Source organism: Morus notabilis, unplaced genomic scaffold, assembly GCF_000414095.1.
Source record: "Morus notabilis unplaced genomic scaffold, ASM41409v2 Scaffold467, whole genome shotgun sequence".
Lineage (NCBI taxonomy): Eukaryota > Viridiplantae > Streptophyta > Magnoliopsida > Rosales > Moraceae > Morus > Morus notabilis.
In genome coordinates, this window is record NW_010361652.1 from 1,112,186 (window position 1) to 1,125,348 (window position 13,163).

Genomic DNA, 13,163 nt, shown 5'->3' on the forward strand with positions numbered 1-13,163 from the left:
CTACGTCGGAGATTGCATGGGAGCTCGCGTGACAATCCTTGCAACAATGACCGTCGTGCCCACGACGGGGAGATTGGGCTTCACTTCAGTTAGGGAGCACCGTCTCCGGGATGGTTCTATTGTGCGAGGTCATGTAGTTGTGGACATCACTGTGGTTGTGAAGGGTGGAGTGGTGTTAATAAAGGGTAATTTGGACTTTATGGTTGATAGATTTTGTGCTGATCTAAAGTGGTAAAAAGAATATTTTTTAAAAATAACTTTGCCCCTAAACTTTGAGATATGTAACTATGAATCCAACACACTAGGCAAAAACTACATTGACACTTAACCACCTAGACTTTAATTTTTCTGCCAAGTTGGCCCTTTTATTTAAAAGATATTATCCTGTTTAAAGGATATTATTCCGCGAATGTGATCAGAAAAGCGGAAACTTTCATCAATTTATTGCCATTCAAAACGTTTTTTTACTTATTTGGAAACTTTCTAATTCTTGATTAATAACTTCAATTTGTGTAAAAAAAATCGTCCAGGAAGCTTGTTTGCATTCAAAATATAAATTTGCAAACAAATTGTATTATTGTTACAGACACTAAGTTCTTATACTAATTTGCAAGACCAAGTAAACGTAGATAATTAGCCAAGATGAATCTCAGATTTTTGCCATTTTACAATTGGGGTGTTAATTAAATCGACAAGAGCATCTAGTTCAGCACACACAGCTTGATGCAGGGCCTTCGCAAGACCATCCACGTTAGGCTCTAAGGAAAAGCCACATTAAAGTTAGTTCATGTTTTTTGGACATGATATTTTTGTTATTCAGATAAGGAAAGATAAAAAAGGAAAAATGAAAATAATAAACTGCCAGTTCTACAAATTGTATCATTTACATATATATTGCTAACTTCTGCTATAACATCTTAACTTTGTTTTGCAGGGAAACACAATAATCTCTAGTTATATTCAAGAAAAGAAGCAAACCAACAAAAAATTTGCAGTGTTTATTGAGGATGTAAAGCACTATATATAGTAAACAACAGAAAGGATAACAACTTCAACATCACAATAAAAAAACGCATCTTTAAATTTCTCTATCATGATGTAAGATTATTTCAATCCCAACTCTATATTTGAAGAAAAACAAAAAGAGGGAAAATTAAGTACCAGGAGTTCTAGCAAAGAATGTGAATATTATGTCAAGATTCTTTAGAAAGCTTCCCACTGTGACAAAACCCTATCTTGCCATCTTTCAATTTGAACTCTGCCTCCATTGATAGCAATCTCCGATCTACCTTCTCTCCGTCTTTCTCATCAGACATAAAATCTTTGTCTGAAGAACAACTATTATAGTACATAGTCAATACCTATTCTGCCGCTGCGTAGGTCCAAAAGTCAAGTTAAGAGATATAATAAAGACATTAACAGAACAACATTTATCGTTGTATCACTGGTACCCTATTAAGGATACGTAAATATCCTTTCCTTCAATATATATTATTTGTAAATCAATTGTAATAACCAACCTTGATTGTAGGAGATTACGTACATTACCTTGATTGTAGGAGATTCGGTGTATTAGGAAACTTACCATTATTTATATCATCATTACTGTATATATATTTCGGCTAATCAACAGTAAGGCTTATGCCATTATTCACAAATATATTCAATTGTTCATATGGTATCAGAGCAGCTCCTTGGCTCTAATCTCAGTCCATAGTCGACAATCCCTCCTGGAAAATAATATCAGTCCTCTCATCTTCCATCTTTCCATGGCATCAACACCAAATTCTTCTACTACCTCTACACCTTCATCCACTTCTCCGCCTCTCATTATCAATCCTCTCGAAAACACACAGATCTTAATTTCCATCAATGTGGCTGCCCAAGCCCCTCTCAAACTCACCACAACCAACTATGTGTCTTGGAAACTCCAATTCCACACCCTTTTTGTTGGATATGATCTGCTCGGTTTCGTGGACGGCTCGAAACCATGCCCTCCGCCAACCATCCAAACAAATGGTTCACAACAACCAAACCCAGATTTTTCTTCTTGGGTCCGTCAAGACCAACTCATTCTCAACGCTATTATCGGCTCTCTCTCGCCATCTCTCATACCTTTCATTGCGACTGCAAAAACCTCACGTGATGCTTGGCTCATCCTTGCTCAAACGTACGCCAAGCCCTCTAGAGGCCGCCTCCTTCAAGTCAAAGGAAAATTGAAGAATCCTGTCAAAGGGACACAAAGTGTCACTGAGTTCATGCAATCTTTTAAAAGTCGAGCCGATGAACTTGCTCTTCTTGGTGCACCAATGCATGAAGAGGACATAACCATGAAGATCCTTGACGGCCTTGGCGAGGAATATAAAGATCTTGTCTCTGCTGTTCAAGCTCGTGATTCTCCTATCACTTTTGAAGAATTGCATGAGAAACTAATCACCTTTGAAGCTTCTCTAACTGACAAAGAGGATAAACCAAGTCCATACCCTGCCACGGCTAATCCTACCATCAAGGCACCAGCATGGAAGAACAAAGGCAATAATCCTGCCAACCTACAACCAAGGCCACCACAACAATCCTTCGTTGGAAACAATGGCTCTCGTCCTCAAAAACCATATCTAGGCCGTTGTCAAGTCTGCAACGTCCAAGGACATACCGCCAAACAATGTCCCAGCTTCCGCTTCATTCCTTGGCAATCAACACTGCCTTCGGCCATCTCGTCCCGTTCTACCAACAATCAGCATGTATACCAACCACGTGCACACTTTGCGGGGGCCACCAATCACCATGCCACTCAGTCAGCTCAACCAAAGAACGTCTCTCCCGACATGTCTTGGCTTCTTGACAGTGGAGCCTCACACCATGTCACTTCCGACTTGAGCAATCTCTCTCTTCATTCTCCATATCACGGTACCGACGATATCATGATCGGCGATGGCACAAACCTACCAATTACCCACACTGGTTCCGCATCTCTCAACTCTAACTCTCACCCTTTAACCTTAAACAATGTTCTCTGTGTTCCTTCTATGACTAAAAATTTAATTTCCATATCCAAGCTTTGTCAACATAATAATGTCTCTGTGGAATTTTTACCTTTCTCTTTTCTTGTGAAGGATCTTCGCACGGGGGCACGACTTATGCAGGGACGGACTAGAGATGGTGTGTATGAGTGGCCAACCCAACACACTTCCGCCTCTCCAATAATTTCCTTCTCTAGTGTCAAAACCACCAACTCTGATTGGCACCACAGGCTAGGCCATCCCGCTCTCCCGATTCTTAAAAACATTGTTCACCAAAATAATCTACTTACTTCGTCCTCAAGTCTATCATCTTTATTTTGTAATGCTTGTCAATGTAATAAAACTCATAAGCTACTGTTTTCCTCATCTACTATCACTACAAAATTTCCACTTAAAGTGCTTTATTCTGATGTCTGGACCTCTCCCATAATCTCAAATGATGGTTACAAATACTATGCTTTTTTTGTTGATCACTTTACAAAATATATGTGGTTGTACCCATTAAAACAAAAATCTGAGGTTCATGATGTGTTTATTTGCTTTAAACAAATCGTAGAAAAATATTTTACCCACTCTATAATTACATTATATACCGATAATGGTGGTGAATATCAAGCATTGTGAAATTTCCTTTCCATCAACGGAATTTCCCATCTCACTACTCCTCCTCATACTCCAGAACACAACGGGTATTCAGAACGTCGTCATCGTCATATCGTCGAAACTGGTCTTGCTCTCCTTACCCATGCATCTATTCCACTTCTTTATTGGCCTCATGCTTTTCAAACAGCTGTCTACCTCATCAATCATATGCCTAAACCCACACTACAAATGACTTCTCCTTTCCAAAAGATATTTGGCACTCCACCTAATTACTCAAAACTTCGAATCTTTGGTTGTCTCTGCTATCCTTGGCTCAAGCCATACACTCATCACAAACTGGAGCCTCGTTCCAAACCATGTGTCTTTTTTGGATACTCCCTCACTCAAAGTGCCTATCTTTGCTTTGACCCTCAATCTTCCAAAATCTATGTCTCTCGTCACGTCAACTTTGTTGAATCTATCTTTCCCTTCTCTTCTATCTAATCTGATCTATCTAGACCCACTGCTGACACCATCTCTCATTGGGTTCCCACCTCACCATCATTCTTTTCTATTCCCATGTCGACGCATCCACATGTACTAACACCAACTGCCACCTCTAGTCCGCTCCTGCCACAGTTGAGCACCTCGAGCGCTGCTTCACCAACAACCCCGCCACCAACTCAGCCAAACATACCCTTACCCATTCCACAATCTCCAACCCCAATTATGGACTTACCCACCTCACCTCCACCAGATACGACCACTACATCCACACCTTCCAATAACCACCCAATGCTCACCCGTGCCAAGAATCACATTACCAAACCAATTCAAAAATTAAACCTTCTCACCACCCTATCCACCACAGACCAACCTGATCCAACATGCTATAGCCAAGCCATCAAGGATCCAAAATGGCGTCGGGCCATGTCAGAAGAATTTGATGCTCTTGTCCGAAACGGCACATGGCAACTTGTTCCACCACATCCATCCCAAAACCTTATTGGTTGTAAATGGGTATTTCGCACTAAACGCTTATCTGATGGTTTTATTGACAGGTACAAAGCACGACTAGTTGCAAAAGGTTTTCATCAACGTGCAGGCATTGACTATCAAGATACTTTCAGTCCTGTCGTCAAACCAACCACAGTGCGCCTTGTCCTTAGCATTGCTGTATCTCACGGATGGTCTCTTCGTCAACTTGATGTTAATAATGCCTTTCTTCAAGGCACTCTATCTGATGAAGTTTACATGGTCCAACCCCCTGGCTTTGTTGACAATGCTTAACCACTTCATGTGTGCAAACTTCACAAAGCTATCTATGGTCTCAAGCAAGCACCCCAAGCTTGGTATCATGAATTGAAGACTTTTCTCCTTACCTCTAGATTTGTCAACTCCCATGCAGATACCTCACTCTTCATTTGTCACCATGGAGGTCATAGGCTCTATCTACTTATTTATGTTGATGACCTCATCCTTACAGGGGACAATGACATGGTGGTTACCAAGTTCATCCAACTTCTTGCACAACGATTCTCTATAAAAGATCTTGGCCCATTATCCTTCTTTTTGGGTGTTGAAGTCACTTCTACCAAAGATGGTTTATTTCTATCCCAGCGGCGTTACATCAATGATCTTCTTGTTCGCACTAAAATGACAGATGCTAAGCCAGTGACGACACCCATAGCCACCACTCCAGTTCTCACACTCCACTCAGGGACTACCCTGTCTGACCCCACTGAGTATCGGACAGTAGTTGGCAGCTTACAATATCTCTCTTTGACTCGGTCGGACATAGCATTTGTTGTGAACAAACTCTCTCAATATATTCACAGGCCAACAACTGAACACTGGGCTGCCACCAAACGTCTCTTACGCTATCTCTGTGGAACCATCAATCATGGCCTCATGATCTATCGAGATTCTCCCGCATCTCTCCATGCTTTTTCAGATGCCGATTGGGCTGGAAACAAAGATGACTGCACTTCCACTAGTGCATATCTTGTCTATCTCGGACGCAACCATATCTCTTGGAGCTCTAAAAAGCAACGTACTGTTGCCCGATCATCCACTGAAGCTGAATATCAAAGTGTTGCTGCTACTACAGTGGAGGTAACATGGATTCGCTCCTTACTATCTGAACTTGGATTGCAATCTGCTAGTGTGCCGACCATCTATTGTGACAACATCGGGGCAACATATCTTTGTTCGAATCCAGTATTTCATTCCCGAATGAAGCATGTTGCAATCGACTTCCACTTTGTCAGAGATAAAGTTCAGAGTGGAGAACTTCGCGTCGCTCATGTCTCTTCTACCGATCAACTAGCCGACACCCTCACTAAGCCTTTATCGCGTTCTCGATTTGCTACACTACGAAACAAGATAGGAATCTCTGATAGATCCACTATCTTGCGGGGGCATATTAAGGATACGTAAATATCCTTTCCTTCAATATATATTATTTGTAAATCAATTGTAATAACCAACCTTGATTGTAGGAGATTACGTACATTACCTTGATTGTAGGAGATTCGGTGTATTAGGAAACTTACCATTATTTGTATCATCATTACTGTATATATATTTCGGCTAATCAACAGTAAGGCTTATGCCATTATTCACAAATATATTCAATTGTTGATAAAAACAACTCATAGTTTAATAATGTGTCACACAAACTTCTTAAACTAATTTTTCTTTTAGAACATAATGTGCTATGGACCACGTTGCTTAAAATCACTTTGCCGCCTTAGCGCTTGCTAGGTTTGGACAAAAGAGCACGAGGGTTTTACAAAAATTAAACCATCAAATGATAGCTTAAAAATAAATACATGTTGTCATATATTTTGTAGTAGCGAAATTAAGAGAAGGAATAATGCTCCTTAATTATTAACTATAAACAATTGCTCGTCAAGAAACGAAAGCTCATATGTAATTGGATAATAGGTATTTGATCAGTAGCTTGTATCATCCATTAGATATACTAGCATATATAATACAAAGTGCTATGAAGAAAACTAAAGCAGCCAAAAAATATGAGTTTGTAAGTGCAGCATTTTTGCCAGATCGGCAACATTAAGCTCTGAGGGTAAAACCATATCAAAACGCACAACAATTATGCTTATAAGTAGGTCATAAAATTCCAACAAAAAATTTCATATAAATAAGCCACAGGTTATCCAACATAATATCATTTCATCAATATAAACATACCGTCTGACCTTGGGTTTGCATGAGGAAACCCAATAAATTAAATGAGCATAATTTTTTTCCCCCAAATAAAGAACTTAGATAATATATTTGGCAGAAAAGAATAAAAATTATGTTAACAATAATAATAATTGTAATAACATGATGTTTCATAATCCAAAATAAAGCTCCAAACTTTTTTATTCTATTCTATAAAATTATATAATGATGATGATGATGATGATGATAAAAGATTACCAGCCAGTATTAAGCTTGGACTGCGAATGTTTTGGTAGCCATATTATTCTTCTGCGATCCATCTCTCTTTCTGTTTGGATTAAATACCTAATTCATTCATAACAACAACGTAACTTCGGTGTTAAACAAAATAGATGTGTATATTTGTATATAGTGTTGAGAGTGCCTCGTAGGAATTACTGAGTTGTAAGTCGGTCCTTCTTTATTTGATTCTCAAAAACAAAATTTAATTAAACCCCTTAATCCAAAATAAGAAATTAATTAATTGCCTTTTCGGACGTTAAATCATGATTAGGAAGCGCGTCAAAATTATTACCGAGTATGTACTTGTGAGTGATAACAGCATTTAGAGTACTAACACGTACCATATGCACGCATGATTTCAGATTTCCTTCATAAGTACCAACAAGTATATTTGACGGAGATTCACCGAGGAGTAACCATGCTTTATCGACAAAAATTTCATCGATGAAGACGACTCGTTGTTGACGAATAAATTTTTTCAAGAATTGGTTGCCCTAAGAAAGGAAATCATAACGGATGTAGCTTTCCCCTACAAAAATTTTCACCGAGGAAGGCCCCACTTCTAGTAGTGGGACTTTTATGTTATTTTATATCTTTTCTGATTGTTTATGAAATTAAAGTGATTAAATTCAGTGGGTGAAATGTTGGAATTAAGTTGTTTCCGTTTATACAAAATCGTATTGACTTAGTTGTAAGTAGGTCCTACTTTATTTGATTCCGAACAAAAAAAATGTAAATTTTAAAAATCCAAAATAAGAAATTTAATTGCCTTTTCATTCTTTAATCCTAAGCTACGAGTTATTTAAATGTGAGTAATATCGACTTCTACAACTACCAACACGTATACCATGCATGCGTGAGTTCAAATTTGCTTTCTCTTTTCGGTAGCGTATTAGTTGTCTCTTCAATTAAATTTCAACACCTCATTTAACTACTTAAGGATTTTTAGTTAGAATATTTATCATGTGATTAGGATTTTGAACTTAAATATAATAGAATATTAGTATTAGAGGATTAGCTGATGAAACAACGTATTTGAACTCTGCCTGCGTGCTTCTAGCATAATTAACTTGTTTAATCACGTGTGGTAGAGATAAAAAGAAATCCGCATCTTAAAGCAACTAATGGCAAGTGTTAGTTATAAAAGATAAAAATAATCACCCATACACCAAAGAATTGATATTTTATCTATTATATGATGACTGACAAAAGACAATATATAAAGTGAAAATGAGAAATCTCATTTCCCTTACTTTCTTTCTTTAAATTCATGATTAGTAAAGCAAGAAAAATGATGAGTTTATATCAGTACTTGTAAGTGATATGTAAGAATCACGTTTATGAGTACTAACCAACACTTACCATGCATGCATGCTTCTAGCACAATCAAATCACATGTTGTAAGGAATCAAGCTCAGACTATTTCTAGAGAGAGAAAGAGCAATTGATGAGTGAGAAAGAAATCTGAATTCTCATTACAGTAATTCTGTTACAACAACTTATTTATATGTAAGTTAGTGTAGATAACAAACTCTAACAAACTAACCCAATGAAATCATTACACGTGTAATCTTTATCTAACATAACTAAGACTGTTTTAACACATGTTGTAGAGATAAAAGGAAATCTGAATCTCAAAGCAAAAAATAACACCTTCTAATAATTGAAATATATCATCAGGAGGCCAAAAAATTAAAAATTTAATCTAGCACATATATGATCACACAAAAGACGAAAGAAATCTTCTCTTTTCATCTTTATCTAAACCTGCGACAATATGCTCTTCCAGAAAATGAATCCTGTGAGCATACCAACATTTGGACGATGTGCAGCAAAATCTTGCAATAATAAAAAGGATTCAAATAAACAACTTAAACGATTAAACCATTCTAATTAATAAAAGCAAATCAGAAATATCTCTGAGTTGCAAAGATGTTTGGTATTCAATTTCACCCAACATAACACTCAACAAACAAACAACAGAAGAGTCTTTGGCTCTCATAGGGAGCCTGTGGAGGAGGACTGTGTGCGTCATCCCGGAATAATGAAGCAGACTGCTTCCGCGGCCAGATTTCCTTCGTTTCAATTCAAGACGTTGCAGCATCGCTTTCGCAGAGGTACCAGGGTCCTCTCATAGAAGCAGACCGGCGCATTTACCGCACCTCTAAACCCGATGTTCCTTACCTTTTCAGTGCGGATATTGTAAGAGCAAAGCCGGCCGCCTTTAGCTTTCATCAGGATCTCTTCACTGTTCCAGAATGCCAAAGGTTTTAAGGAACCAAGTTGTGGTCGAACGGCTAGGGTTTTGATCCAAGGAGTAGCACCATTAAGAACATCGCTGTAATCAGCCATAACAAATATTTCAAAAGCTACCGAACGATCACCCGTATCCACAAGATGTTTGTGACAAAGAAACAAAGCAAGAGAGCCATTCCACACACAGAAATTTAGCCAATCCCAAGGCATTGTAAGATTCTCAGGGAATGGTATCACATGGAACACCTCATCACTCACATCAAAACTCAAGATCATCATTTTATGATCATCTTTCATCTCAATTGCCCAATAGCAAACTCCTTTCAAATACAGCGCGACTTCGAGAAATCGGATGTCCACAATATTTTCAGGCATGCTTATGTCTCTCCAGGACTCCTTGCCAAGAGTGTAGATCTCGGCTAGGGCTTTAGAACAATCCATAACCCTAACAAACTTATAGTCCTTAGCGTTGGAATCGTATCCGAACCCGATTCCCGAATAGGTTTTGGTAGTTTTATTGGCATGTCTTGACTCCCGAAGAAGCTTGAATTCTTTCATTACGGGATTGCATACCATGACATGCATCCTATCGACCAAACAAACGATTCCATCACAATGACAAGCGACCACCCAAGAGTTTCCACCTTCCTTTGCAAATGGAGGTAAGTTGAGTTCTTCAGCGACGGAAGGTACAAAGCGATTCTTCTTCTTGCCATTGTCAATGGTTAAAGTAAGCAATGAGAATCTAACATTGTTCTTATGGCTGTAGTCAGCATCAGGAGGAGATTGGTCGAAAATTAGGGTTACAGTGGACTTATCTTTGGTGTTTCGGAACTGTTTTTCGACGAATTCCCGGTTGTTGATAAGAGCACAGAGGAGAAAGCACCATGATCGGTTGACGCTCTTGAACTCAACGATCGACTCGCCGGGCAGCCTCGAGATGATGTCATCCACTATTCTGTCCGGTATATGACGAAAGCTCACCATTTTCGCTTCTGATCGATGGAAAACTGATAAAAAAAAAAAACATACAACAAACGAGAAATGAACATTTAAAAGCCTTTTGACATGTTTCTAATGTTAATCTAAAAATTCAGTATTCAAATATTGCCAAGATCACAAGAGGCGAAACTGGAAAAGAACAACACTTACAAACACAAACACCATATCGAATACAAATAGATTAATTCAGCACAGAAAAAACATGAAATGTATGTGTGTGTTTGTGTATACGCACGCACAACCACTTATAAACGCAAACACTATATCGAATACAAATAGATTAATTCAGCACAGAAAAAACATGAAATGTATGAGTGTGTGTGTGTGTGTATGCTTAGTAACGAAGTACAGAAGATTCTTTTTCTTTTTCTTCTTTTTTTTTTTTTTTCATAATACAAGGGGCACAAACACACAAACAAACAAACAAAAATCACTTCTAATAAGCAATTGTTCTTGTTTTCATCTATTATTTTCACTTTGGCCGGAAGGGAACTTATACAATTATGTCAAACCCTAATTCTATCTAGATTATAGGTGTTCACCAAACCAACTAAATCGATAAAATCTGATCAAATCAAATCAAAACAACTAATAGTCGATTTAGTTTAATTTGAATATTAAAAAAAAAAAAACTAATTAGGTTTGTTTGGTTTACGGTTTTACTCTTTGAAAACTCAAACCAGACATATTTTTATATATTAATATTATATAAAATTATATATTTGTTGAAATATAAGTAATTAGTTAATTATATGTTATTATCTATCACTGTTTTATTATAGATTTATTTATGTTTATTTTTCACCTTATAGATCATTTGAATGTACTATTTTCGTTGTGATGTTTTATTTTTGTTATGAATTGAATAGTTCTTGAGTTATGTATGTTTGTGATTGACAGATAGATGAATGTTTATCATGATAATTTTTTTCTTAAAGAAAGTCGAGAATCATTTAATAAATAATTCAAACCGATTAAAAAGTCAAACAAAATCGATTTTGTTTTAGTTAAAATTTGATCCCTTAAATAGTTTGGTTCGATTTGAAATCTACAAAATTTATACTTGATCTAAAATAAATCCTAATCTAAACATAATAATGTCTTCTTTATAAGAAAAAAATGATCTAAGATATATATCATAACTAAAAACAAATTAAACTACATTTGGTTTAAAAAAATTCAAACCAAGTCGATTTTGTTTTAGTTTATTAGATCTGATCCCTTAAATAATTTAGCATGTGGGCCTTTAAAGAACTTTGGGCTTTAATTGGAATTAAGAAAGAGAATTAAGTGTTTTAAAACCCTAGATCAAATGACCACTCCCTCCTTCGCCCACTGAGCAGAAAAACGGAGCAACGGCACCCAGATTTTTCCCTTCTCCAATCAGTATTTTTTTTGTTTTTTTTGTTTTTTTTTTGTTTTCTGCTACAAGAAAGAACTATCAATTCCTGGTTTTTTTTTTATTTTTTTTATGTAAAAATTTCTGTCTCAGTTTGTGTGCCTCTATTTTCTTTTTCTCCATCTATCTGAGGATCCCGTTTGAAGGTTATTGTTCCCCCCCACATAAGTTTTTTGGACGTTGGATTTACAAAAACCATGGAAAAAAACTTCTTTAATTTTATCAAACCAAATCGATTTTGTTTTAGTTTAGCTTTGATCCCTTAAATATTTTGATTTGATTTATACTTGATCTAAGATAAACCCTGATCTAAACATATATAAGAATGTTTTCTTTATCACAAAAATGATGAAAGATATCATCACCAAAAAGAAATTGAACAACTTTTTTGTGGAACTAAAAATTGAAGTAACTTTGCAGAGAGAGTAGAGAAGAAAGCTGACCTTTGGACAAGGCGAGAAAATCAGTGCGCTTCAGGTGGCTCGGAGAGTGTGTATTGTGTCTGTATCACATTTCTGCTCAGACAAAGTGACTCTTTTATATCTAGGGTTTGTTGCCACATGTCTTGTTTATGTTACTTTTTGAAATTAAAGGTTATCAAAAATAACACTAGAAAAAAAATTATCTTAACACTAGCATTACTCTAGTCTTCCTTTTCTTCTCCCTTTTTCATTTCTCCGCCTCCCCTGTGTAAAGAGCCTCGTCGATTTCGTGAGCTCTGGCGTATTTTCTCTTATCTTAAATGTACAATTGCCATTTGGAACGAATTAATTTAATATCATGGTAAAATGTAAGTGGAGATTTACATAAATTAATTTCTTTTAAAACGTTTATTTTTAAAGGGTTCGTTTATATCTTTCTAAAAGACAATTTTGTTGTGGGTTGTGGCGCGACGCTTTGCGTGATAGTAAATATTTCACGCGCTTATTTTCTAAACATGGAGTATAAAGTTCAAGTCACCCCACTCTCATGTTCGATATACATAAAGACAAATAAAAGCCAATTTGATTAAAAAGTAACCACGGAATCCTAATAATTAATTAGCTTAATTATGAACGGTTTTGATATAAATCATGAAGCACTTCGCAACAAAAACTATTAATTCATTTAGTTGGGAATTTTTGTTTTTTGTTTTTTTAACTTGAGGGTTGGAGAATTTGAATCCTACACTTTATGATATAGTTAGATGTGAAATAGTGATTTTTGTCATAATATACAAAGTAGCAAAAATTTTAAAAATATTTCGAGTTTTCAAAATTTTAAAAGCATCTATTTTTGTTTTGTTTTTTTGTTTTAAGAGATATCTATTCTTATGAGGATTTTCATTTTTGTGCTAAAAAAATTGTGAATTAAGGCATATTTCAACAATGATATGCCAAGCTTGGCGATCTCGACAACCTCCCCATCACCCAGTGCAAAATATGATAGAT

General features: G+C 36.5%; 1 protein-coding gene across 1 annotated transcript; it reads right to left on the reverse strand.

Annotated features, from left to right (window-relative positions):
* Window positions 1–9,158: 9,158 nt before the first annotated feature.
* LOC21408813 (F-box/kelch-repeat protein At3g06240) lies at window positions 9,159–10,319 on the reverse strand. Its single transcript, XM_010100463.1, has one exon. The coding sequence runs from the start codon at window positions 10,317–10,319 to the stop codon at window positions 9,159–9,161; it is 1,161 nt and encodes a 386-aa protein (XP_010098765.1).
* Window positions 10,320–13,163: the final 2,844 nt, after the last annotated feature.

Coding starts and splice junctions, on each gene's coding strand:
- LOC21408813 (XM_010100463.1), bottom strand. CDS start 10,319: ATGGTGAGCTTTCGTCATATACCGGACAGAATAGTGGATGACATCATC.